Raw genomic sequence first — 27862 nt, forward strand, 5'->3', positions numbered from 1 at the left:
AGTAAATAAGCTTTGATTTATTTGCTCAGGTTTATCCCAAACAGTTATATTTCTCTCTTTGAAGAAGGGCTGCTTTGCTCAAAATGTCAGTACTCACATCTTCCCATATGAGCATACCCAAACTTGCAAACTCTATTGAATATGTGTACATATGTGTACATTCAATTATAGAATAAGCTAAGTAACACCAGAATATTGTTGGTAGAGAGAAGGGTAATGATTTAAGAAATACAGTAACACATATACACATTTTATTTTATCAATTTTTTTTTTTTTGCTAGCATTTTGAGAAGAATGGTTGCTCTTAGTCTAGTGGAGAGGGTGAGAGTTTTGATGCAAAAAAGAGGAGTAGTATAAGTAAGATTCAGTTAGTTAATATGGATTTAGATGTCTGAAAGTTGATAGGTTGCATGGCCAGATTTGTGATGGCTTAGGCTCTTTCAGAATCATCCATTCTCCTTGGAATGAGGGAAAATATAGGTTTTGCACTATAAACAGTTACCTGCAAAAGTATCAATTTTTTGTTACAAAGGTTTTCAAAGTACCTTCATGATAATTAATGAAAATGCTGCCAATAATTTAAAGAAATTCAAGAAGTATAGACTGTGAGTTTCAGACATTAGATTGTTGAAATCCAAACTCCAGACAAGCTACACCATTGGAGAGAATTCACTTCTAAGTTTGTCTCCATCTCCCAAGCTGAAAACACAATGTTTTGCAAGATCATGCTTGAGTCGTTAATGGTTCAGTTTTTATATATATGACATGGTTGTGTGTTTAACTAGTTTGCTTCACATCCACACACTTTATGGTCCAGTATTACTCTGCAGTACCTTGGGCAAGTATCTTTTATTATAGCCCCATGCTGAGCTATGGTAGACAGAAACTGCTTGTGAGTGTGCATGCAAATGTGCATGAATGCAAATACTCCTTGGTTTTACTTGTTAGTATTATGACTGCTTGCTCCAAACTTTTAAAGTCTTGAATAAAAAAAAATCCCTCACTTGAAAACAGGCAAGGGTTGACAATCGGAAGAGCACCCTACTTTAAATAAATACTTGTCCAACCCATTCTAGCCTATTAAAACAAATGAATGAATATATTATATATTGGTTTCAAATTTTGGTACAAGCCAGGAAGTTTGAAGATTGGGGTAAATCAATTATATCAACACCATGCTCAACTGGTACTTATTTTATTGACCCTGAAAGTACGAAATGCAAAATCAACCTCAGTAGAATTTGAACTCAGAATGTAAGGATGAATGAAATACTGCTAAGTATTTAACCTGGCATATTAACGATTCTGCCAGCTTGCCACCTTAAATGAATATATTATATATTACTGGTCATACCTATCTTAAAATGATGAAAAGCAAAATTGGCCAAATTGTGATCTGAACTCAGAACAGTGAGGTACCAATTGAGTTATTACAATAAAGATAGTCTGATACTCTGTTGCCACATCCATACCAAACTTATTGATTTCTTCTGATTTGGCAAGAGGCCAATTGTTCGAGGAGAGGGGAAATAGTAACTTGAATATATATTTGTGTAGGAGAGATATTTATTTTATTGTCCTTGGAGGAATTAATGGAAGAGTCAACCTTGGTGTGAGATATCATTAGCAAGATACCAAACAAGTTATGGCAGAGTGAGTAGTCTAGCACACTACTACATCTACTAAACCCATTTTCTAACATATTATTTTTTTCCTTTCTTGGACCATGAACAAAGAATTTATATAGGAGTGGTGATCAGCAGTATGATTTCATGCCTTTCTCATGCATTTGCAACCCAAGTGAGGTAAAATAACTTCTGCTGAGGTGTAGAACTGCTTCTCATTCTGGACTTACTGCTTATTCTATAATGTTCTCAGTTCCAAAGTACATACCCATCAACCTAATATATTGTAAGTATAACTAGCATTGTGTGTGAGACATATATGAGCAAAAGTAGATTTAAATTTCATATTTTCCTAAATGTGGTATTTTTTTTCACAAAAAAGAAAGAAAAAAAAGCAATCAATAGGCACAGATATGGCAGTGTGGTAAGAAGTTTGTTTCCCAACCACATGGTTCTGAGTTTCAGTTCCACTGTGTGGCACCTTGGGCAAGTGTCCTCTACTATAGTCTTGTGAGTGGATTTGGTAGATGGAAACTGAAAGAATTTTGTTGTATATATATATATATATATATATATATATATATATAAATATAGGGAGAATTCACAAAAAAACAAAAGATGAAGACAAGTGGTGTAGACAACAAACATGTATTAGTTTAACACTTGGGAAGTGAAAAAGTCTTTAATGTTTCAAGTCTACGCTCTTCCACAGAAAGGAACACAGAAAGAAACAAGGAGAGAAAATAAAGAATGTGTAGTGGCTAGTGATCTAGTGTGTGAGAGTCTGTCCCCCACCACTACTTGACAGCTGGTGTTGGTGTGTTTATGTCCCCATAACTTAGCTGTTTAGCAGAAGAGTCTGACACAATAAGTACCAGGCTTTACAAAAAATTATTAAGTACTGGGGTTAATTTGTTCAACTAAAATTCTTCAATGCAGTGCCCCAGTATGGTTGCAGTCTAATGACAGAAATAAGTAAAAGATAATCAGAAATGAAAAATATTTAACTTCTTATCTAATTTTTCAAGCTGTAAATTCTCATTTGGAAATTTTGATGTCTGGTGGTCATAATTTTTTTTCTTTCAATAATTACATTGAAACATTATTAGTAACAAGTAATATTAATAAATAAATAAATAAATAAATAATAGTAATAATAACTCTTTAACAAAATTAATTTAAAGAAGACCTTAAGAAATATTTAAAATAATAAATATTCAAATTTTTTAAATACTCTGCTAACTGGTACAAAGAAAAAGAAGAAATCTAAAGTGTATCCCCACACACGCACGCACACACCACACACGCACGCACACACACACACACATGCACACACACATACACACACACTCATATATTTGTATGATTATATATATATCTATATATATATATATATATATATATATATATATATATACACACACACACACATACATACAACCAAGAACCACAGTAACAACAAAAATTGATAGACAAATAAAAACACAAAGAAAAAAACTTGTAAAGCCATATGACCAACTTAAAAGAAGCAAAATTTCAATATTACCAAAGTTTTAACAAATGTTTTAAAAATATTAAATATAATTACGATATTCAATTAGACTTGCAGAATGATTAAAAGTTTGTGAAGGTAAACACACAGATGTCTGAAATATCCATTTTGTTGTTGTTGCTGATACTTTAGCAGAAAATTTGTTAAAATCTAACAAATTAAACTAAATTTTGAGGTTTGGCTCACCAAGTAGAGTTATAAAAATGTCAATGTTTTAATTTCAATGTTCCGTCCAACCCATGCCAGCATGGAAAACAAATGTTAAACGATGATTATGTTCTTGTCTTTTGGATTTACAATCTAGGGATGGGGTAGGGACCAGGCTTATCAAGTAAAAAAAAGGACAGACTACTAAAATATTTTGCTTTACTTCACTCACTACCATCAACAGTACTGGACCATGCATTTGTTGTTACAAATCATCAAAGAATACCACGTACAATATGCTGGATATGTTAGTTTACAAGCTGTTGCTTTTCCGTTTTATGAATCTCCTTAAAGAATCCAAGAGAGAGAAAGAGTGAGGAAGTAGGAAGTGTGTGGTGAAGTGGAATAAAGAAAGAATAAATCAAGACAGAGTAGTAAGAAGAAATAGAGACAAAGAGAATAATGGTGGGGTGGGTTTCCAAAAAACAAAAAAAAAAAAGGATTGATTTGTAAGAAACTTAAATTTATGATTTTAAACAAACATCAAGAAAACTCTTTTAAAAATTTCAGTCATGTTTTCTTCCCAATTATTGGTATAAAAATATAAATAAAAATAAAATGAGAGAGAAAAAAAAAAAAATGACAAAATACACTTTGGAAAGTAATACTAGATCACTAGAATACTACAACACGGACTACCCACTGTCAAATCTGGAGAGTTATTGATTTTTAGCACAAGCAACAACCAACCAATCAATATAAGTGCCAGTGGTAAAGCAGTGAAGAGAAAATTACTATAAGATACAACAGTGAGAGCAAGAGGAGGAGGAGGAGGAGGAGGGAATAATTCAGTAAAATTTACAACTAAGACTTGCTGTTGTAAGGCTAATGATGTCAATATTACTACGTCTTTCTCGCCTGCTTATTTAGGTATATTAGTACTTATCTCACCATTCTAGAGAAATCTAGTTGAATTAAAAGTTACTTATGATTTAATATAATGAATTTGCTTAAACTAATGCTTATTTACAGTTAGGGGGTTGAGAAAATTGATGCTACTAAAGTATTTCATATCAATCACTTTACAAATTAACCTCATTCTTGGTCGATCCAACAAAGTGGCCCCTACATGGTCACTTAAACTGCTAAAAATAGCAGCTAAATCTCTCTAAAATCACAACCTTATTCTCTTAAAGAAAGCAGAACACATTGGATATAATATGATCTTAGAAACAGTATATCAGAATAAAAGCTGAGATAGTTGAGGCTGGAATAGCTATGACCATATGTTTGCTGGTCAGAGCTGACCTGAGGGTAAACTGCTACATTCTTAGTATGAGAAAATATTAGCAAGGCATAGAAAAAATGCCTAAAAGATTGCTTTAAAAAATTTGAAAAGAATAGAAAAAATATAACATATAAATATTTTAAAAAATATATTCAAAGTATAAGATAAACAAGAAACAAGAAAATAACAATATATATACATATATATATACTGAGATAAGTAAGGATAAAAAATTAACTGAAAATTAGTTTCTCATTTTGTATCTATCTAATTAAGGATTTCAGTGTTTTTAATGGAATACATTTCCAGCCTGTTGCTTTTACACTTCTAGAAATTACAAACTGTGTCCCAGCAAATAAGACAGCCTCTCTGTAATACAGTTGCTTGATCTGCTGAAAATAGCAGCCAATCTCCATCAAATCACACCTAAAGACTTAACAAAAAGGGACACATTGGATAATATAATCTGGGGGTATACTTTACCTGAAAAAAATATAATGTAAAAATGACAGGGCGGTCATGACTGGAATGCTTTTTATCATAGATCATCTCAGTCAGGGCCGACTTGGGGTTAAACAACAACAACAACAACAACAATAACAGAATCTAATAAACTTTCTGCAATATGGACCACTGAAAATTCAACAAAGCCGAGAGTTGTCACAAGATGTTTCAATAGGAAATGGGCAAGGGTGATTAAATTATCATGTGACTACACAGCACATTGGAATAGATGGAGAAAAAATGAGTTAGGAAATGTATTTATGTAGAAATTGATTGATTTAGTCATTAAGTTACAGTGGTTTTCTTTTGTAATTTATAAAGATGTTCAATCAACTAATATTATAATACTTATGACTACTTACTGAAAAAGCTTAGAAAGTAGCTGTCCATTTTTAAGCCTCAGATCTTAACATTTGTTCTTATAATACTTTAGCTGGATATGTTATTTGTACTTCATTAACAGGACATAACTGAATGAGAAACAGTGAGTAAGAACATTTAATATAAATGAAATAAATATACGACACCATTCTAATTATTATTCTTATACCCAGTAACATCCTCATCCCGTTGTCCAACATCTCTCCACTCCTTTAACTTCATCATCACAAACATCTCCACTAGAAATAATAAATAACACAGCTACCACCACTACCTCCAGCATTATCATTACTACCACGGCTGATGCTTGCAACATCATCACCATCACTATTATCAGCATGAGCATACTCATCACTATCACAGCTTCCACCACCACTACTGCCTTCATCACTAGCACTGCCACCATCAATACTGCCCACCCAATATTATCAATAATTATGCTACCCTACAAACATCTTTCTCTTCCATACCCTTCCATAACAATGACTATTCTATTTTTATTTCCAAATACATGTAAATATTACAGTTTTGTAGTAGCCATTCAATCCTACTTAGGACTGCTTAGGATATCTAATACAATATTTAGGACATATTTAAAAGAAGATATTTATTTATAATCACTACTGCATAAATATGTAACTTATTTTGTATAGATTTCCTTACGTGTCATGGTTGGTTAAATCTGATGTTCTTTGGTATTTACTGGTAAGAAGGAAACATTGGATTTAACTTAGCATCGCACTCAGTAACATAAACATATTGCACTCCCCAAAAATCAAAATATTAGGAATTAACTACAACTCTTCTACAACATTCACATCGCACATATAAGATATAATAAAAAAAGGGGTGAAATGATGTACAAGCTCACCAAAACCAGAAAGAGGCATTACTTTTAATGAACACAAAGGAATAGCAACACTAAAGCACAAACAATACATTAGACCCATCATAGATTATGCCAATTTTACCTGCACCCAATCTCTCTGCAACAAGCTACAGAAAACTACAAACTCAAAACCAGATATTGTGCCTTAATGCAGATTGCACACATACCACTAACACAATGAAAGAAAAATATTCTGTGTCGATAAGGAAGCTTCTATGTAGTTGTTTGACTAGCAAGAAATTGCAGCCAAATTTTCCTCAAATATTACCCTACCATAAAAAAAAAAAAAGATAACGATACAGGGTATATTAATATTGAATATAATATGCTAGAGATGAATATGGGATAATCACTGAAGCATGGTCAGAAAATTTTTCGTTTTTTAAAATATTTTAATTTTTTATTTTGCCACAGAAATATTTTTCCATTGCATGTAAACACAGTCAGAGAACGACAACCATGATAAAGCCATGACTCTGCAGGAAATGGCTTATAAACTGCAGAGGAATAGCAGCTGTTGAACTCTTAGTTAACCTTGCTTGCTTCTACTGTGGTCACTGCACAGAAATAGATGGGATAGTGGAAAGAGATCAACAAGTGTAGACTGTCATGCTACACTCCACATGAGTCATCACAGTATGGTAGAATGTGCAGCATGGACTTCAGTTAGGTGAAGGCATGATATAACTTGAAAGATCTGCACCTCATTGTTTATCCAACTATCTGTGTGCCATAAGTTGACTTGATCAGAGCAGAACTGGGTCTTTACAGCAACAACAAAAATATTTCAAATGTAAATCCTTTTGTTGCTTTAAACTACAACCATTACGGTACTTGCTGCTACAACCACCCCAAACACCCAGGCACATTTACAACACCCAAACACATTTGAAACCTTCCAGCTACATTTGCACAACCCAAATACATTAACAGCTCTCCAGAAACATTAACAACAGCATGAAATAAGAAGGAAGCTTCTCTATGGTTACTCAACAAGTTAGAAATAACTACCAAATTTTCCTCAGATCACACCCTACTGTCTTATGAAAGATACATTGAACAATGTACTCTCTGATATATAAAAAAAATGAGATGGTCATAACTTAGACATCCTTGATCATATGTCTGCTCAGTCAGGGCTGACAAGGAACTGAACAACTATAACAACTACATTGACAAAATAGTTACGTGGTAGCCCAACCTGAAAGAGAAACTGCTAAATATCCTTCAAATAACACCTCACCATATTAAAATAAAAAAAAAAGAAAAACCCACATTAGATAATATAGTTCTAGATGCATTGTATGCAGCACTTACATGGGATGGTCATAGTTGGAATGTTTAGTTCAGTGAGGGTGAACTGAGCTAAACAACAAAAATAACAAAGCTACATCAAAAACATTACCCCCCACAAACCCACCCACCCCATCCACCCACACACACACACAATCCACAAAAATAAAGCATAAAGAATATAAAGAACAGCAGCTGTATCAATAACTTCATTAGACCCAAACAATGTTTTGGGATGCTTCCTTGTACCCAGAATTAAATGCATATGAACATTAAATGTAATATACTAATATATTGATTCCAACTTGCCACTTCTGTTGTGTTCATCCCCCCCCCCCAGAACTTATTGGTGTATAGACTAGACAGTTGTACAAAATCAACACATTTGTGCTGCCATATGGTACTTCAGATTTTGGGTAGTTGCAGCTGAAACTGGACATATAACTATGATGTAATAGACTTCATCAATTATTTAAAAGTTGATAAAAGTAATAATTTAAATTACAACCAAACGTGATAGTAAGCAAATGGTATTGTTAGTTTATCTTTGGGTGGGTGCCAGAAAGTAGAGTTAAACTTTTGGCATGCTAAGCAAAGACTGACCTTTCTCTTCAGGACTAGAAAATACTTTAGCACCTTATCAACTACTCACTCCCTACAACGCTCATGTGAGACCCACAATGGTGTCTCCCACATCCGAGACAGTAATTCTGCTATAGACATTCCAGATCATATCTAGAGAAAGGTTACTCAACTGATTGATATGAAGTCACTTATAAACATACCCCAGCCTCCAACCCACAGACACTGTCTCGCCTCTCTACCTTTTTCTACTATAACTACAATGGCTTCTGCTTTTTGGAGTTGGCTGGTCCTGTGTCACACTCAATTCACTCACCTCTCCTACTCTCATTATCCCATGTTATGCCCATCTCCCTGCTGCCTTGTGGGGTAATTAACTAAGCTTTTATAAAAAGGTTAAGGGAGTAAAACCCTAAAGAAAATTCAGAGGGAAGGACCCAAAAGCAGATGGCTTCCTCAGTGATTTCATGCACACTGTAAATATACAGACTAGTTTTTCTATTGTGGCTTATCCATGAGTGGAGAGGTGATTAATGCACGCTGTAAATATACAGACTAGTTTTTCTATTGTGGCTTATCCATGAGTGGAGAGGTGGTTAGTGTACAGGGGCTAGGTATTCACTTCTGGAAACAGCCCATGCACTTGTGAAGGTTAAGTTATTGTTGCTGCAATACTTTTAACCAACGATGAAAAAGGCCAACCAGCCTGTCTTCCTGGATTCTGCACTAACCTCCATGCTTAGTTCTATCTTCTCAGAATATTGGCCCTTTGAAATTTTCTCTTTCCATGTGCCTTTCTAGCAGTGGTTGATTTACAGTGATTTAAGCCAACTGCTGACAGCATCACTCTCTCTTGGAGGACATATAAAGGCTAAGGATATAGCTAATAAAAAAGTCTGTAACCTTGTAGTAATTCTCGATAATTTTCTCTCTGATACTAACATTTGTAGGAAAGATATTAATGTCACCAGGTCAATGAAAAATGCTATACTAGGTTGCTTAGCTTGCTAGAAATAACAACCTAATGTCTGTTAAATCATACCCAACCATCTTAGCAAATAGGAAAAAGATATTGGATAAGGCAGTCTGAGATAAACTGTTTGAAAAGACAAGATGGCCATGGCTAGAAAGCCTTTGGTCATAGGTCAATTCAGTTAGGACTAACTTCACACTAAAAAATAACAGTTAATCCTTCTCAATAAATCTGTTTTTTTTTGTATCAAAGAGTGGTAAAATGTGGTGAAAACAATAGTATCTTAAATGGAATACTTTGCTGCATCAAGAGACAGAACTAATTTTTCTGAGAAAAAATTCCATCATTTAGATACTGTTCTATTTGGAGAGAAATGCAATATTTCTGTAAGAAATATTAAACGATGTTATGAAGCAGAGAAATTCAAAGATGGCCATAGCAAAATATCTTAATCACTTGAAAGTACCTGTGTTTACACAGCGAAACAAGTTATTCCCTGTAAGAAGTGAAAAAAAAGGTAAGGTGTGAATAGAACCCCCCCCCCCAAAAAAAAACATATAATATACATACACTGTATTTTAGATATGAATGTAGATGCCCCCATTCCATGTAGTTGATAGTTTCTGTCACTTAAGTGACCTAATTAGTACTGAGTTGGCTTTTAATTCTTTAAAAAAAAAAAAATTTTTTTATATCACATTTCATGAACAATAGTGTTGTCATTAGTTACAGGTTTACAATGAAGCAGTGACTGGTTCACTGCATTTAGAATACAAATTAACAATGACAAAGGAGTGCCTGTGCAATTTGTGTCAAATAAATATGTTGGTTTCAAATTTTGGCACAAGACCAATAACTTTGAGGGAGGAGTAAGTCGACTGCATCAACAACCTCCTCCTCTAGTCCTTGACTGGTACTTGTTTTATCAACCCCAAAAGGATGAAAGGCAAAGTCAACCTTGATGGAATTTGAACTCAGAATGCATGAACGGATGAAATGCTGCTAAGCATTTGTCTGACATGCTAATGATTCTGTCAGCCTGCTGCACGACACATTTTAGTTCAAAAGCACTAGTTTATCAGTTTTCTTGCTAATGTTTATTTACATCTTTTGCCAACACACAATAGAGTAAAACACACATATGCACCCCCCCCCCACCTCCATTTTGTTTTTGCAATGTTTTTTATGCAAGAATCTTGATGTTAAATTGTGGGTTGAGACAGATACTGTTCTATTTGGAGAGAAATGCAGATGCATACCAACCAGTACACATGCACAAAAATCTCTCTTGTAACTCTGCACTAGGTAATGTAGACAAGGAAGTCAATGGAAAAGCTTTTGTGGTGAAATGAATGATTTTCACAAACCAGTCAATTGACTAATTAATTGATTAATTAGTCAATTAGCAATAAAAAAGAAATGAGTTACATCCAGTACCTGTGATTTTATTGGTAGAATGTTATGCCTAAAGTATAACAGTATATATATATATATACATTCACACACACATACGCATACAGATGCATACATACACATATATATATATTGGGTTGTCCGGAAAGTTCGTGCCAATTTATAGTAGCTTATCTTTCGACTTATTTGCCATGAAACCACCTCAATTCTGGGAAGAGGGTATTTTCAAGTTAAAGGAAAGATGGAGACGCATTGTGCAACAAAATGGTTTATATTTGGTTGATTAAAAATGTAATGGCAAGTATTTATTGAAATTTTTCTTTCCTTTAAAAATCAGCACAAACTTTCCAGACAACCCAATACATGTATACTATATATGTATGTACATACATATATATTAATTAGCAACAGAGACAGTATTTATACAGAGAGGGAATATTTATCCCCACCTAAACGTGAATGTTCTGTTAAAACAAATTATACTGCAGTATACCTCCCCACCAGTGATATATAGAATAACAGTGCCAGAACAGATGCTGGTGTTGCAATTAGCCAGTGAGCTTGTTAAAAGATATTTATTAGTGACAGAGACAGTATTAATACCAAGAGGTAATATTTATCCCCACTTAAACATAGATGTTCTGCTAGAACATGCTATAACTACAGCAGTTACCATAAGAGAAATTCTCATATTGGCTTTTGGTGCCATATTTATTCCCACTCGAATGTCATCATCATCATCATCATCGTTTAACGTCTGCTTTCCATGCTAGCATGGGTTGGACGATTTGACTGAGGACTGGTGAAACCGGATGGCAACACCAGGCTCCAGTCTGATTTGGCAGAGTTTCTACAGCTGAATGCCCTTCCTAACGCCAACCACTCAGAGAGTGTAGTGGGTGCTTTTACGTGTCACCCGAACGAAAACGACCACACACGAAATGGTGTCTTTTATGTGCCACCCGCACAAGCCAGTCCAGGGGCACTGGCAACGATCTCGCTCGAAAATCCTACAGGAGCCAGTCAGGCGGTACTGGCAACGGCCACGCTCAAAATGGTGCATCTCATGTGCCACCCGCACAAGAACCAGTCCAGGGGCACTGGCAACGATCTTACTTGGCTTGCCGGGTCTTCTCACGCACAGCACATTTCCAAAGGTCTCGGTCAGTAGTCATCGCCTCGGTGAGGCCCAATGTACGAAGGTCTTGCCTCACCACCTCAGCCCAGGTCTTCCTGGGCCTACCTCTTCCACGGGTTCCCTCAACTGTTAGGGTGTGGCACTGTTTCACGCAGCTATCCTCCTCCATTCTCACCACATGTCCATACCAGCGCAATCGTCTCTCTTGCACGCCACAACTGATGCTTCTAATGTTCAGCTTTTCTCTCAAGATACTTACACTCTGACGGGTATTCACATTGACATTACACATCCAACGGAGCATACTGGCTTCATTCCTTGCGAGCTTACGTATGTCCTCAGCAGTTACAGCCCATGTTTCACTGCCATGTAGCATGGTTGTTCGTACGCATGCGTCATACAGTCTGCCTTTTACTCTGAGTGAGAGTCCCTTTGTCGCCAGCAGGGGTAAGAGCTCTCTAAACTTTGCCCAGGCTATTCTTATTCTAGCCCAGGCTGTAGATAAATATTGACTATGTTGATAGTAAATATCTTTTAACAAGCTCACTGGCTAATTGTAATACCAGTGCCTGTTCTGGCACAGTTATTCTAAATATTGCTGGCTGGGAGGTGAATCACTGCTATTTCTAGTGGTCAGGCATCCATTATTGACAAGATCAAGGAAGGTCGAAATTATGTGATCTGGCGGACTCAGTGCCGGAGGTGTCAGGGATTTATCTTCCTGTTAGCACCAAAAACCAATATGAGAGTTTCTCTCATGGTAACTATCACAATATACTTTGATCTAAAAGAACATACCTGTTCAAGTGGGGATAAATATTACACACACACACACACACACACACACACACACACACACACACACACACACACATATATATATATACATAATGATTGCTTCATCTTGTCAGATGGTAGCCATTTCACATTCAGTGAACCGAGAAATGAAATGAATAGTGAGACAACTGTTTATCATTGAACTTAAGTGACAAAAGCTTGTACAACACTTTTGCCACTCTTTCAGTCACCATAATAGGTTCTAGTGACAAGCATTGTAAGATGACTGGTTCTATTTTGACAGCAAGTTTTATGTCAGAATATCTTTCTCGTAGATGAGCTGCCTTTCCTATAATATAGTCAAAAATAATGGGAGCTTTCTCTACCTCTGGGCAATCTATTTAACCCATAGATGGGACCCTGACAGATACTACTGGTCCAGATATGAATGGTAGTTAAGAGTTGACTCCACAATCCCCACAACTCTGGTTTCCATCTACCAAATCTACTCATGAAGCCTTAGACACTTGTCTAAAGTACCCCACTTTGGGGCTAAGCCCCAAACCATGCGGTTGGGAAACAAATTTCTTATCACACACAGCCTTACCTGTGCCTGCGTATACATGCACACATGCATACATATACATAAATGCATAGACACATATATATCATCATCATCATCGTTTATATATATATATATATATAAAATTAATAATAATATACATATGTATATAATTATATTAAAGGAGCAATATATATTATTATTAATTTAATGTATAAATTACCTATAAATTCTTATAGCATGCTGACTACCTGATAAAAATCATTATATAATTCCAAGAGAGTTAGAGGTTGTGAATCCAACCAACTACGGGATAATATCTATCCAATACACTGCTGGTAAAATACCCAATTATTAATACACAAGTGTTGTTTATTGCATGGCAATTACACTACTGAATGTAATAAATAGGCGAAGGTAAAAAGTTGTTTTGCCCTTAATTTATACGGCAAGAAGAAAATAGAGGGGATCAAGAGGGGGTATTCATCAACTTTTAGACATTATACTATGTCTATTTATTTATTTTAAACAATTATAATATACATACATGTTTTACGTATATAAAAATACCAGTAATTATTAGAATATAGAAAGTAGAACAGTTTCTTACAGCTGTTTCAGCCAAGAGGTCACAGTACTTCACATGTTACTTCCATCCCTTCAATGAACTGTAGTATTTGGTAGACAAAATTAAGGTACTTGGATGTGCCTCTAGGCTTCGTCAGAGAGTTTAGAAAGTGTGTGTGTGTGTGTGCATGTGTGCACACGTGTGTTTGTTTCTTTAGCTTGACATTGCATCCTATTTATAAATAAACATAACCATCCTACAATTGGAGTCCTTTTCTGGCAATCTACAAAGAAAACACATCTAACCATTGTGCTGTTCATGTTTGAAGGACTAGAGAAAATAATTTACTTTGCTTGGAAACAAGTGAATGTTGGCAACAGGAACAGCATCTGGCAGCAGAAAATTTGCCTCAACAAATTGATCCATTCAATTATGGAAAAGTGTACATTTAAAATGACGATGATGATGATAGTGGTGGTGATGATGAATATATAATGTGATGGATCTTATTCTAGTGTTTAAGGTATCGTGCAGCTTTGGTTATAACATTTGTGTCTCAATCACAAATTCTGTTCAAACAAAATTCGGGATCTGTGAGGCTGGTTAAAAAAAATTCTCATACATTGCATAGCTTCCTGAATGTATAAATCAGTGAACTGTCCTTGTTTATGGTGCATATTTACAACGAAATGAAATGGACCATCGAGAACTCAGTGTATTTGATATGAACACAAACAGCATTGGAGACAGGATATATGTTATTGACACTTAAGATCATGAAAAGATTAATTGGGTGAGTAAATGCATGTATTGCATTCATTTAAAAAAATAATTGGATGCTTTTATGACATTGACTTTTTTTTTATTGGGAAAAGGAGTGTGGTATATATATTTTCAAGTTAGATACACTCTCTGAGTGGTTGGCGTTAGGAAGGGCATCCAACTGTAGAAACTCTGCCAAATTTAGATTGGAGCCTGGTGCTGCCATCCGGCTTCACCAGTCCTCAGTCAAATCGTCCAACCCATGCTAGCATGGAAAGCGGACGTTAAACGATGATGATGATGATGATGATGATAGACTGAGGTTTAAAGAATAACATATCTGTGTCTATTGTGTTTGTGTCTAGTAAAAAGAACACACCTTTATTTATTTATAGATAAGGCTGTTGATGCATATATGTTTAAAATCTTTAAAGATCATTTGTACATTAATGACCTACTTGCTATTATTTCTTACTGCATACATTCCTATATAGCTCATATCATGCTTTATGTCTCTTTAACTTTGCACATATAGTATGATACATAAGTAACTTAGATACCACATGCCAAACATGCATTGCATTTCTAAGCAAAACATGTCTGAAAACATATTTTAATTAAAACATGACAATGAAATCTTATTCAACAATACTAAGACAAAATCAATTCATATATCAAAAAGATATTCTTTGCATATGAGCAGAAATATAACTAATGCCTTCACAGTCATTACAAATATTAAATTTTATATTCTCTGATTATTTCTTATGATGGCCTTACATACATGATATTGTTACAATTGCATCCGAGGGTCAGAATATAATTCTCAGCTCTAATAAATTGCTGACACTTTACAAAGCTCAGGTGCAACCCAATTTTGAGAAACATTGATATCTTTAAGACAGTGTACACAAAAACTTTCGAGACAACATTCAAAAGAAGGTCACCCAGGAAAATACTACTACTAGGACTGCTTCTTCAGGAAGCCTTTGAAGAAAAGGTGTTGCATATCTAGACATGCTCTTATATATTTAAATGATAAACTTCTGGAAAGTTTTACAGATTTTTACAGTTCCAGTGATGGCTTGGATCTGTAACCTTCGAATCAGCTTTCTCCTTTCTGGTGTTTAGAAGACTAATTTCTCAAGATTGCTATAGCCTAGTTGTGTTTATCTGCATCAGTGTCTCCATATCAGCTCACCTGGATTTCTCTAATAGCCACTCTTTAACTCGTGGACCTAGTCCTTGATAAAGACTTTAGAATTTAAGTTTGAATTTTTGAGCACTATGTGTTTTCTATACTGAGCCTCTCTCTAGATCTCACCTGTTGACTGTATACATATACACACAAACACACACACACACACACACACACACACACACACACACACACACACACACACACATGGACATATAAACACACACACACATATATGTAAATACATATATACATAAACATATCCATTTCTGTTATATATATGTGATGAATAAAGTGGCAAGAAAACTGAAGATAGATGGAAAAATAACACAAGCGAACATGAACACACTTCACCCTCATCAATAGTCAACCAAATACCATAGCAAATTCAACACCTTCAAACAATGTCCAATTTGGGGGTGTTAGTAATGTGGAAACAACTGAGACATAAAGGAGCACACATGCACACACACACACACACACACACACACACACACACACACACACACACATTTAGAAAATAATCAAAAACAGGGAAAAAGACAAAGAATAAATTGTTATGGAAAAAAAATAATTTTCTGATTGAACCATAAATTAAGACAAGTGGAGAAAAATATATACAAATACATAAAATGACTTGCAACAAAGGGACAAAATTTAAAGAAGTTTTTGGACGTATAACATATGCATGTGTGTGTGTGTGTGTGTGTGTGTGTGTGTGTGTGTGTGTGTGTGTGTGTGATTATAACAAAATGTGCCCAACTTTTCTCATCAGCAAGATTTTGAAATTAAATCAAGGTACTTACATAAATTTTGACATTTTTTATGAAATGATTTTGTCCCTTTATTCTTCCTAACTCAGCTCCTTACAATCAATTTTTTGTTGTGGGATATCTGTAGCATTGATACAAGCAATAGCATGCTGATTTTCAGCTTTCTTATTCTCACTGGTTCCCACATCAGCCAGTCATGAAAAGACAAACTAAGATTCTAATGCTCACTTGTTCTTCAATGAAAGAAAAAATTCAGTTTTTTTTTTCCTGCTTTCAATGGCTGCTACTCTGTGTTTGTTGTAGTTTTTGAGCTAACACTGACCCCAACTAAGTATTAAAAAAAAGAGAGAGAGAGGGAAAAAAAAACAACTCGTCCAAGAAAAACCAGTGTCTTAACTCTTTCGAAGTCAAGAAATAAAATGGCCTAGAAATACACTTGGTTTTCTTTGTCTCATATGTGAAAATATAAACGTATCCAATTACATATTAACATTCTATTTTTGTATCCATTTGTGAACTACGATAAATAAATGAATATCTACAACAGTTAGATGACGGCTTTGTATTTTGACAATGATCAGCTGTTGTTTATGAACTTTCTAACAGCTGGCATTATATGAAATATTTATTGAAAAAAATAAAACATTAAAAATGTACAAAATAAAGACAAATAAAGCAATAATATGTATAGTCTGTTTATGTTTGTGTGTGCATGTGTAATTTTTATGTTCATTTCTCCATGTTTTTATGAGGTGGGCATATCTTCTCCTCCACAACCTCCCACTATTTGTCATGGGCAGACAACGACTCCTTCAGGTTTAGTGTCCTGATTTGAGTCTTTGCCATTTCTGTCCATGTCTTCCTTGCCTCCTACTTTTTTCTTTTCAGCAAGTTCCTTCCATTTGGATCATTTGTCACTTCTTTTTATAGCTGACATCCTCCATGTACATCACAGATTTATACCAGTGCAGTTACTTGCACACTATATACAATGTCTTTTATACTGTTTTATTCCCAACTCATTCCAGCATTCATACACACTAATACTACACATCCAACAGAGCATGCTCACCTCATTTTTTTTTTAGCCTACACAGATCCTCTACATTCAATATCCACGTTTTGATTCTATGCAACATTGCCTGTTGTACACGTTTTACATACACATTTTCCACCTGATTTTTACATTGGCTGCTATGCTTTCAGAGTACCTACCTTCACTGCTACTTAGGTCATCAAGGTAAGAGAAGCTATGAACTATTTCTATGGAGCCTTCTGACCATTTGTAAGAATATATTTCCTTGAATGCTTTCACTCTTTTACACCTTTACTCTTTTACTTGTTTCAGTCATTTGACTGCGGCCATGCTGGAGCACCGCCTTTTAGTCAAGCAAATCGACCCCAGAACTTATTCTTTTTGTAAGCCTAGTACTTATTCTATCGGTCTCTTTTGCCGAACCGCTAAGTTACAGGGACGTAAACACACCACCATCGGTTGTCAAGCGATGCTGGGGGGGGGGACAAACACAGACACACAAACATATACACACACATACATACATATATATATACATATATATGACGAGCTTCTTTCAGTTTCCGTCTACCAAATCCACTCACAAGGCTTTGGTTGGCCCGAGGCTATAGTGGAAGACATTTGCCCAAGGTGCCACGCAGTGTGAATGAACCCGGAACCATGTGGTTGGTAAGCAAGCTACTTACCACACAGCCACTCCTGTTGTACATTTACCACATATGAAGTCTTTCTTTTTTGTGAGCCTGCCTATTATTTCACTTTTCTTCCTGAGCACCCACGAAGCATACCATATGGAATTCGCATCTGCTCCTTTTTTGCATATCGAGTATGACCATAAACCAGCAGAGTCTTGTTCCCTTTCTTGCTAAATTTTCTTTTTTTGTTTTGTTTTGCCTAAGTATATTTTAAGCCCTAGCACTTTAGCATTTAGATTCTTCTGTCAAATATATGCCTATTTAATCAGATTATTTCGAATTAATCATGCATTATCTCATAGCTTTGAGATTTTGATGATGTGGCTTTGTTTTTAGGATGACATTATAGGGTAGTTGTAAAAGGCTTGACCAATTCAGTTTGAATGATAAAACAGGTAGAATGTTTTGGCCAAATACGACCAGTTTAAATGCTAAAGGATTAAGCTTAATATGCACACACTACACTGGTATGGAGATTTTAGGCATTACACACACACACACACACACATGGGCAAAGTTTTCTATGGTCAAATGCCCTTCTTGACAGCAGCAATCCATTTCTGCTTCCAGACAAGATAATAATCCCCCAGTTTATTGAATAAAATGCCCAGACATGGTTATACAGGAAACTACACACACACACATTTCTATTTATATCATCATCACAATTATCTAATGTCCCCTTTCCCTGCTTGCATGGGTCAGACAAAATTTGTTGAGCAGATTTTCTACAGCCAGATGTCCTTCCTGTTGCCAATCTTCACCTGTTTCCAAATAAGGTGGCATTCCCGATGACCAGGCATGTTTTTATGGCATACTGGAAATGACAGACACTTCTTTTGTGTGTGTGTGTGTGTGTTGTGTGTGTGTGCGCATGCATGTGTGTGTGTGTGATTGTGAAAGAGAGAGAGAGAGAGAGAGAGATTGTATATTCCCTGTCTTGATATATGTAAGCTGATTTTAAACAGAGTCATTCTTCATACAAACAGTCTTGCTATTTTATAATGCTTTGTGAAAGCATGTCCAGACTAGGAGAAATATTATCTTGCTTGGAAGCATGTGAAAGCTGGAAATATGAAGAGCATCTGGCCATAGAAAAGTCTACCTCAAGAAAGTCTCTCTCATCTGACCTATGCAAGCATGGAAAAGTGGTTGTTGAAATGAGGATGATATTTAGCTCAGCATTCTGTATCACTGTTTCAGTTTTCCTGGCATTATAGATTGAAAGATCATAATTCATTATAATAATAATAATAATAATAATAATAATAATAATAGTACTATTGTTTTGCCTTATGTTAGCCTTGACTGGTGCTGGTGCCATGTCTTCATCATCATTGTTAATAACATTTAATGTCTGTTTTCCATGCTGGCATGGGTTGGATGGCTTGACAAGAACTGGCAAGATCAGGGTTCACACCATGCTCTGTAGTCTGTTTTGGCTTGATTTCTACAGCTGGATGTCCTTCTTAATACTTACCACTCTACAGAGTGTACTAGGTACTTTTTACAAGGCACCATCACCAGCACCAGTGCTTTTTACATGGCACTAACACCAGTCTATGATCAAAATATTTCAGTTGTAACTATCCTGTCATTTTTTTTTTTATTTTCCAGGTATATATTCTAAACAACACTGTCTGATATAACTTTGTCATTTTTAAGATAGCTGTATGTGATTTGAGGGATATTTGGCTATTGTTTCTAGTAGATTAGGTGACTGTCATAAGGTTTTTATTGACTCGAAAATAAGAGAGTTATGTCGTATTTCTATAGGTCTGACCAATAGCAAATTCTGCTCCTTACAGCTCAGCAATGGTTATTTCAAATATATAAATATTTAATTTTGTAAAATACTATGAAGCTAGGAGAAATCATAATATGTTTAGCCTTCATGTTCGACTCTTCACTAAAGACGTAAAATAACATTAAAAAAATGAAACAAAAACAAACTAGACATTCCAAAACATGTATTCTAACTGTTTTGCTAATTCATATCACCAATTGCTACTTTCCATCCTTTTAATTTTATCTTTATTGTCTTTTTTTATTCTATTTAAATGGAATACAGTAATACCACATGCTCCACTCACACTACACCCATCATAAACTATCTCCCTAAAATCACTCTCTTTTACTCTTTTACTTGTTTCAGTCATTTGACTGCAGCCATGCTGGAGCACCGCCTTTAGTCGAGCAAATCGACCCCAGGACTTATTCTTTGTAAGCCTAGTACTTATTCTATTGGTCTCTTTTGCCGAACCGCTAAGTTACGGAGACGTAAACACACCAGCATCGGTTGTCAAGCGATGTTGGGGGGACAAACACAGACACACAAACACATACACACACATACATATATATATATCTGTGTGTGTGTGTGTGTGTGTGTGTGTGTGTGTGTATATATGACAGGCTTCTTTCAGTTTCCGTCTACCAAATCCACTCACAAGGTTTTGGTCGGCCTGACGCTATAGCAGAAGACACTTACCCAAGGTGCTACACAGTGGGACTGAACCCAGAACAATGCGGTTGGTAAGCAAGCTACTTACCACACAGCCACTCCTGTGCCTATAACATCCCTAACATCTAACAAAAATAGATATATACATTAGATAATGTTGTTCTTAATATATGAAGTTTGAAAAAGAATGAGATGGCCAAGTCTGGACTGTCTTTGATCATAAGTGTGCTTAATCAGGATTGATCTTGGGCTGAATAACAACAATGACAACAACTTACACATACTGTAGTACACAGAGTAACAAAAACAATTAAAATCATATCCAGAAAACATATCCGCAAGACAACATAAATATAATACAATGCCAATTGTGCATCAGAAATAACTAACTTGAGGAAAAACCAGGGCAACTTCAAACACATGTTAAGACATATAACACAAATATAACATAGTATCAAATAATTAAACAAAGACAATAACCCATAGAAGAAAATCTATCCAACATAAACCTCAAAACAAACATTAAAACACTATATAATAATTAGCAACATCAACAACAACACCATACTTTATTATTTGTCACAATAACAACCACAAAAATGTATCTACACTTTAATATGTAGCAAACATCTTAATTGACATTTCTGGAAAAAACTAGTCACAAAAATCTACACGAAAAAGATAGGAACCTAAAACGAAAAATATGCATTCCTACCTAGGCCATGGTTTGACCACTTTCTTCCTCCTAAGCACTTGGAATGCAATTGGGATATTTAAAAACTTAAAAGCCCCAAGATCATGCCAAATCACAAACTACATCTAAAATATTTAACATCTAAAGGAATCATTGTACTCACCAACATCTATGACTACTTGTATCAACAGTCAAAATTCCCAGAATATGGAAACTGGATAAAATAATCATAGCAATTCTAAAAGCCAGCTAAATAAAACATAAGTAAAGTAATCAAAGAAATACCTCAAAAATTTTAGGTTTTTTCTTGTTATTGCTAAATCAGTCATATTCCTTGTCAAATCATAACACTTAACTACCATGACTTACGAACAGAGGATATATGATGGCTCCAACAACAGAAAAAAACTACTTTCCACATGTACCATTCTAACTACCATTGATATCAGCAACGCTTTTGCTTCCGTTCCCTGCTACTTGTTCACTTATACACAAAATATTCAAAACCTTCCAGCAAACTACCTGTCAGGGTGCCAAGCCTATGCAGTGTACAATAACAATACTTCCATAACTTGCAATTTTCTGAACAGAGTAGCGAGGAAGTTTTCAATAGGAGGAGTTGAGCTTAGAGCTAGCTGACAATACACACAGTTATTACACCAGGAACATTGTCGTATTTAGATCAGTACAAAACTTCCTAGCTGAATTACTGATTCCATTATGTGCAGTCAATTTAATTTTATGAATTTTCAGTCTGGTCCTTTCCTAAGTATTTACTCTTCATTTAATGCAGACTAATAGACTCTATTTTCATTTGATAAATGTTTAGTTATTTCTAATTTTGTTATATCTCTCCCAAGAAATATCTTTTCATATTTCTCAAGCCTGGTTTCTCATTTTCATTATCAACCAGAATTACTTTGGAGATTGTGCAGTTTTGGGTAGCCAATGCTGTGAGAAAATTTCTATTCAGAGAGGCAAGTAGTGTTGATGTTTCTCAAGATAATAATAGTATTTGAATGTGAAACAAAAATGATATAGTATTTCAGATTGTGAAACTTATATTTTGTAAAAAACAGCATCTATAACATCAGCTGAGAACCCAATCAGTAAATCTAGTGTTGAGTTTAGACCAATGTGTCTGCTATGAAGGAAAATAAGTTTAAATCTCACTTTAATTCACTACTATTTCAATTATTGGTTCATGATAGAGTAGGTAAAAGTATTGAAATTTTGTATTCAATGTAACTTTGTGGTTCTGTCTGAACAGATATACAAGCCAAATAAGAAAACTGGGATGAACACATTGATACTTTTCTTTTAAATCTTGGAAACTTTGATGTTAACAATACAAATTTCTTTTCCTTTCACATATACGATTTCATATATTGGCACTAAGACATATTTGGGGAGTGGAATAATTGATGGAATAAATTCCAGTACATTACTGGTACAGTCTGGATCACTTATCAGACTTCCAGGTATCTAGGATTACTGTGCAATATTCTGCAATATATTGTACCCTGTATTGAGTAAACAGACGCTGATTTTGAAGCTGGTTGCATATGGTGTGTTAAAATGAGTCTTGTTCTCCACTTTTTTATGCGGATTGGTAAGAAGTAAATATACTCTGCTTTATAAGTGTATTAATTTGTATCTCTATTTGTTAAACAAAATCATGTTCTTTACTTTTCATCATTTAATTTTCATCCTATGAACATTGAATGATAGACATAGTACAGTAATGTATGTTTTAAGAATTTTGAGTGCATTAGTAAATTTCAAACTGCCTCTGCTTTAGAAGTGTATTAATTTAGATCTGTTAAATACAGGTTAGTTCTATATTTAACATAGTTTATTTTATATTCTAAGTATATATTTAAGCTGTCTCCAGAAAACCAGAAAACCAGAAATCCAGGACACTTCTAGTCCCAAGCTTGCCAGATATTTGGTCTGACACTGTACTAATTTTATCAATCCTTGATAAAATGTCTTCTCCTATGGCCTCTGGTTAACCAAAGCCTTGTGAGTAGATTTAGTAGATGGAAACTGAAAGAAGGCCGATGTGTGTGTGTGTATATATATATATAGTGTGGTCGATGCCAGTACCGTCTGACTGGCCCTCACGCTGGTGGCACATAAAAAGCACCCACTACACTCTTAGAGTGCTTGGCGTTAGGAAGGGCATCCAGCTGTAGAAACATTGCCAGATAAGACTGAGACTGATAGAATAAGTAGTAGACTTTAAAAAAATAAGTCCTGGGGTCGATTTGTTCAACTAAAACCTTTCACGGCAGTGCTCCAGCATGACCACAGTGAAATGACTGAAACAAGTAAGAGAAAAAAAATAAATGTTTCAATAAATTGTTTGTGCAAGATGGCGAGCTAGCAGAAACGTTAGCATGCTGGACGAAATGCTTAGCGGTATTTCATCTGTCTTTACGTTCTGAGTTCAAATTCCACCGAGGTCGACTTTGCCGTTCATCCTTTCGGGGTTGATAAATTAAGTACTGGGGGTCAATCTAATTGACTGGCTCCCTCCCCCAAAATTTCAGGCCTTGTGCCTAGAGTAGAAAAGAATAAATTGTTTGTACATATTTTCACATGTATTTTATTTGATTTTCCATTTTAGTATTGGTTTTAATGGGTTTTAAAATTTTCATGCCATTAAATATGTTTGCTGCGAGTGACATAAAGTTGGAAAATCAACAGAGCTTGAGGTTTATTTTTCCCATTAATTTCTTTAATAAAACAATGCAAATTTGAAAATGACATCATGGAAAAGGACATAAATTGAGGTATGTCTATATTTTGTGTATATTTCTATCAGTTGACAATTTAAATCTGACAAAAATGGGAACAAAAAGAAACTTTTTCAAATTCAGCAATGAATTTTGTATGAGTTTTACTTTTCAGGATCTTTTAGCGCTTCAAACTGAGAAACCTAAGCTTTTTATCCAACTTTTTGTATTTTCTTCAAAAGATTTGATGACTACAATTAAAAATCAGCAGAACGTCTTCCAATAAAATAATTTGCTAAGCAAATAGGAAAACTAATATAAGCATACAAAAGAAAATAAACAATGTCTGATCGATACAAAAGGATTGATTGATGTTTTTCTTTGTCAAAAGGGTTAGCTTTCTGCTTTGTTTCCTTGGAATTGCCAACATCTTTGTTACTTCTGTGTACTGAACAAAGAACTATTTTTTTTGAGAATTAAGAATACTTAGAACAAATATATGTGCATGTATTCATGTGTGTGTGTGTGTGTGTGTGTGTGTGTGTGTGTGTGTGTGTGTGTGTGTGTGTGCGTGCATGTGTGTGTGTGTGTGTGTGCACGTGCATGTGTGTATAGGCATGTTTATACACACAAGACCAAGATAATGGAAAAGCAGTTATTATACAGCAACTGTAAGTAACTATTTATCCAAACAGAAGAATGTCAACCTTCTTTTTCTGAAAAGAAAATTTGAAAATAAGAATACATGTCTTTCAGAGAATTATCTACCATCTCAACCATCTAACAAGCAAATCGACCCCAAGTACTTATTCTATCGGTCTCTTTTACCGAACCACTAAGTTACGGGGGACGTAAACACACCAGCATTGGTTGTCAAGCGATGTTGGGGGGGGGGGGGACAAACACAGACACACAAACATATACACACACATACATACATACATACATACATACATTGGCTTGTGCGGGTGGCACATAAAAGACACCATTTCGAGCGTGGCCGTTTTCGTGCGGGTGACACGTAAAAGCACCCACTACACTCTCTGAGTGGTTGGCGTTAGGAAGGGCATCCAGCTGTAGAAACTCTGCCAAATTAGATTGGAGCCTGGTGTTGCCATCCGGTTTCACCAGTCCTCAGTCAAATCGTCCAACCCATGCTAGCATGGAAAGCGGACGTTAAACAATGATGATGATGATGATGATGATATATATACACGATGGGCTTCTTTCAGTTTCCGTCTACCGAATCCACACACAAGGCTTTGGTCGGCTATAGTAGAAGACACTTGCCCACGTGGTTCATAAGCAAGCTACTTACCACACAGCCACTCCTATGCCTATATATACCAATTGTGAATATATTGTATTTATGATATCATTATTATTAATATTAATAGCTATATTCATAATGTATTTCCTATATTGCAATGGAACACATATGACATGGAATTGACAATATATCAAACTTTTCAGTCTTTGTTCTGATATATACTTACTCTGCAAATATGCTTCATGAGAACTTTCACCTGCTATTTATGCTTCATTTAAAATAAAACATTGATATACATACATTTGATTACTGGAATGTGCGGACATGTTTCATGAAGACCCAGACTGGATTTTAATCCCTTTTTTACATTATACATACATATACATCGTCTCCTTCATTAGACACAGAAACTCGGCTTGTGAAGACCTGTTGAGGCAAGCAAAATCGTGATGGCACCTGTGCCCTGGCATTTGTGCCCGCAGCATGTGTAAGGACTTTCGAGCGAGATCGTTGCCAGTGCCACTGGACTGGCTCCTGTGCAGGTGGCACGTAAAAGAAACCATTTTGAGTGTGGCCATTGCCAGTACCGCCTGACTGGCCTTCGTGCCGGTGGCACGTAAAAGCACCCACTACACTCTCGGAGTGGTTGGCGTTAGGAAGGGCATCCAGCTGTAGAAACTCTGCCAAATCAGATTGGAGCCTGGTGTTGCCATCTGGTTCACCAGTCCTCAGTTAAATCGTCCAACCTATGCTAGCATGGAAAGCAGACGTTAAACGATGATGAGTGAATGATGAATACATATTGCTGCTTTTAAACTTTGTTACATGCATATTTTCACAGGCCACTTGGTGCTCTTGCAGTAGCTAACTGGCACTCTTGTGAAAGCCAATGACACTTTTGTGCAAACCGATTACCTTGTTTCCTTAATATTAGTAGTAATCAAGGCAGCGAGCTGGCAGAAGCGTTAGCATGCCAAGCAAAATGCTTAGTGGTATTTCATCTGTCTTTACATTTAGAGTTCAAATTCCGCCAAGGTCGACTTTGCCTTTCATCCTTTTGGGGTCGATAAATTAAGTACCAGTTGCATATTGGGGTTGATCTAATTGGCTTGTGAAACATGTGTATATGACATAAAGCTTAAAAATACCAATAGTGTTTGCTACGTTTCTATTATTGTATAACGTGTATAACTAGCCTATCCAGTGATATGATGGCTATTTTCAAACTATGTAAAGCATAAGACTGGAATGTGGAATATGGAACTGCCTACTGAACCCAACCTTTTTAGTAACATGTCAAGCCTTCAAGCATGACATGTTACTCTAACACACACACACATACATTTATAGATATGTATTTATGTATTTATGTGTTTGTGTGAGTATATGTGTGTGTCTATACATATATATATATATATATATATATATATATATATATATATATATATATACATATATATACAAGCAAACAAATATAATTTCTTGACAAGTTGTTAATATGGTTGGTAATATGGTTTCCAAAGAAGAGGTTTTCAATGATATCACTCCGAAAATCCTATAATCAACTAGATGTATCCTGTATTGGATCAAAATGCTTATTGCAAGAACGTGTTTAGAGTATGGAAGTCGTACTTCCCTTTAGAGTTACTGGACACCTGATGGCATGTAATATTAGCTTTCACTGATTGAATGATCAACTAGTCTAATGGGATTAAGATGGAAATCATATATGATTGTTAATGTTCTGCAAGCTAGAGCTGAAAGAGAAAGATTCTTTTATATAATTTTTAATACTGAGTGTTAAGCATTTGCTTTTTTTAAATGTTAGGTGTTTTTTAAACGTTAGGAGAATTTTATATTTTGTTTGTATGAGGAACAGTGTTCTCCAAATGGTAATGAAAGAAAAGACGGAGAAGATGAGCAAGAAAACAAGAAGTGAAGAACAGAATTAGAAAAAGAACAGAAAGCATTTGAAGGGAGAAATAGAAGTAGAAAGGGATTGGTAAATAAATTAATATGATGGAATGTATGTTTGTGTGCATACACATGCACACATATACACACAAAGATATTTATATATAAGCATATACATTTATACATGCATACATACATATGTATATATATATCTATATTTACACACATGCACACACACACACACACACACAGAAATATGCACATACACACAAATAGCTGCAAACATGGCTTTGTTATAAAGTCCACATCAATACTACATGGTAAAATGTTTGTTCCCAATGTGTGGATGCTGTTGGCCAGTGTCCTCTATTATAGCTGTAGGCTGACCAATAGCTTATGAGAGAAAATGATAGACAAAAACTAAAGAAGCCCATTGTTTATATCTACATATAAGTGTGTGTGTGTGTGTGTGTGTGTGTGTGTGTGTGTGCAAGTTTGAGTGAGTGAGTTTGTATTTAGTCTTATCTTCAAGTGTGTTCACTGACTGTAGACAAAAGGCTCATACATACTGTCATTTGTTCCCAGCTCTCTACATAACTACTTCTGGATTGTTTGTTGTTCAT

At 35.3% G+C, this 27862-nt stretch overlaps 1 protein-coding gene across 7 annotated transcripts in view; it reads right to left on the reverse strand.

Moving 5' to 3' along the window:
- LOC106867662 (uncharacterized) overlaps positions 1 to 27862 on the reverse strand; it is a 91940-nt gene that overhangs the window by 41588 nt on the left and 22490 nt on the right. The window contains exon 2 of one of the 7 annotated variants that reach the window (XM_052972759.2): positions 5479 to 5586. The exons of 1 other annotated variant lie outside the window; for it this stretch is intronic. In XM_052972759.2, the coding sequence (XP_052828719.1) occupies positions 5479 to 5506 (28 nt within the window). In that variant the 5' untranslated portion in view covers positions 5507 to 5586. Of the gene's footprint in view, positions 1 to 3213; positions 5587 to 5643; positions 5745 to 16458; positions 17030 to 21477; positions 21529 to 27862 lie in introns of those variants that run through there. 5 more of the 7 variants (XM_089364204.1, XM_052972762.2, XM_089364307.1 and 2 more) reach the window with 5 other exon arrangements.

Source organism: Octopus bimaculoides, chromosome 1, assembly GCF_046866305.1.
Source record: "Octopus bimaculoides isolate indiv1 chromosome 1, ASM4686630v1, whole genome shotgun sequence".
Lineage (NCBI taxonomy): Eukaryota > Metazoa > Mollusca > Cephalopoda > Octopoda > Octopodidae > Octopus > Octopus bimaculoides.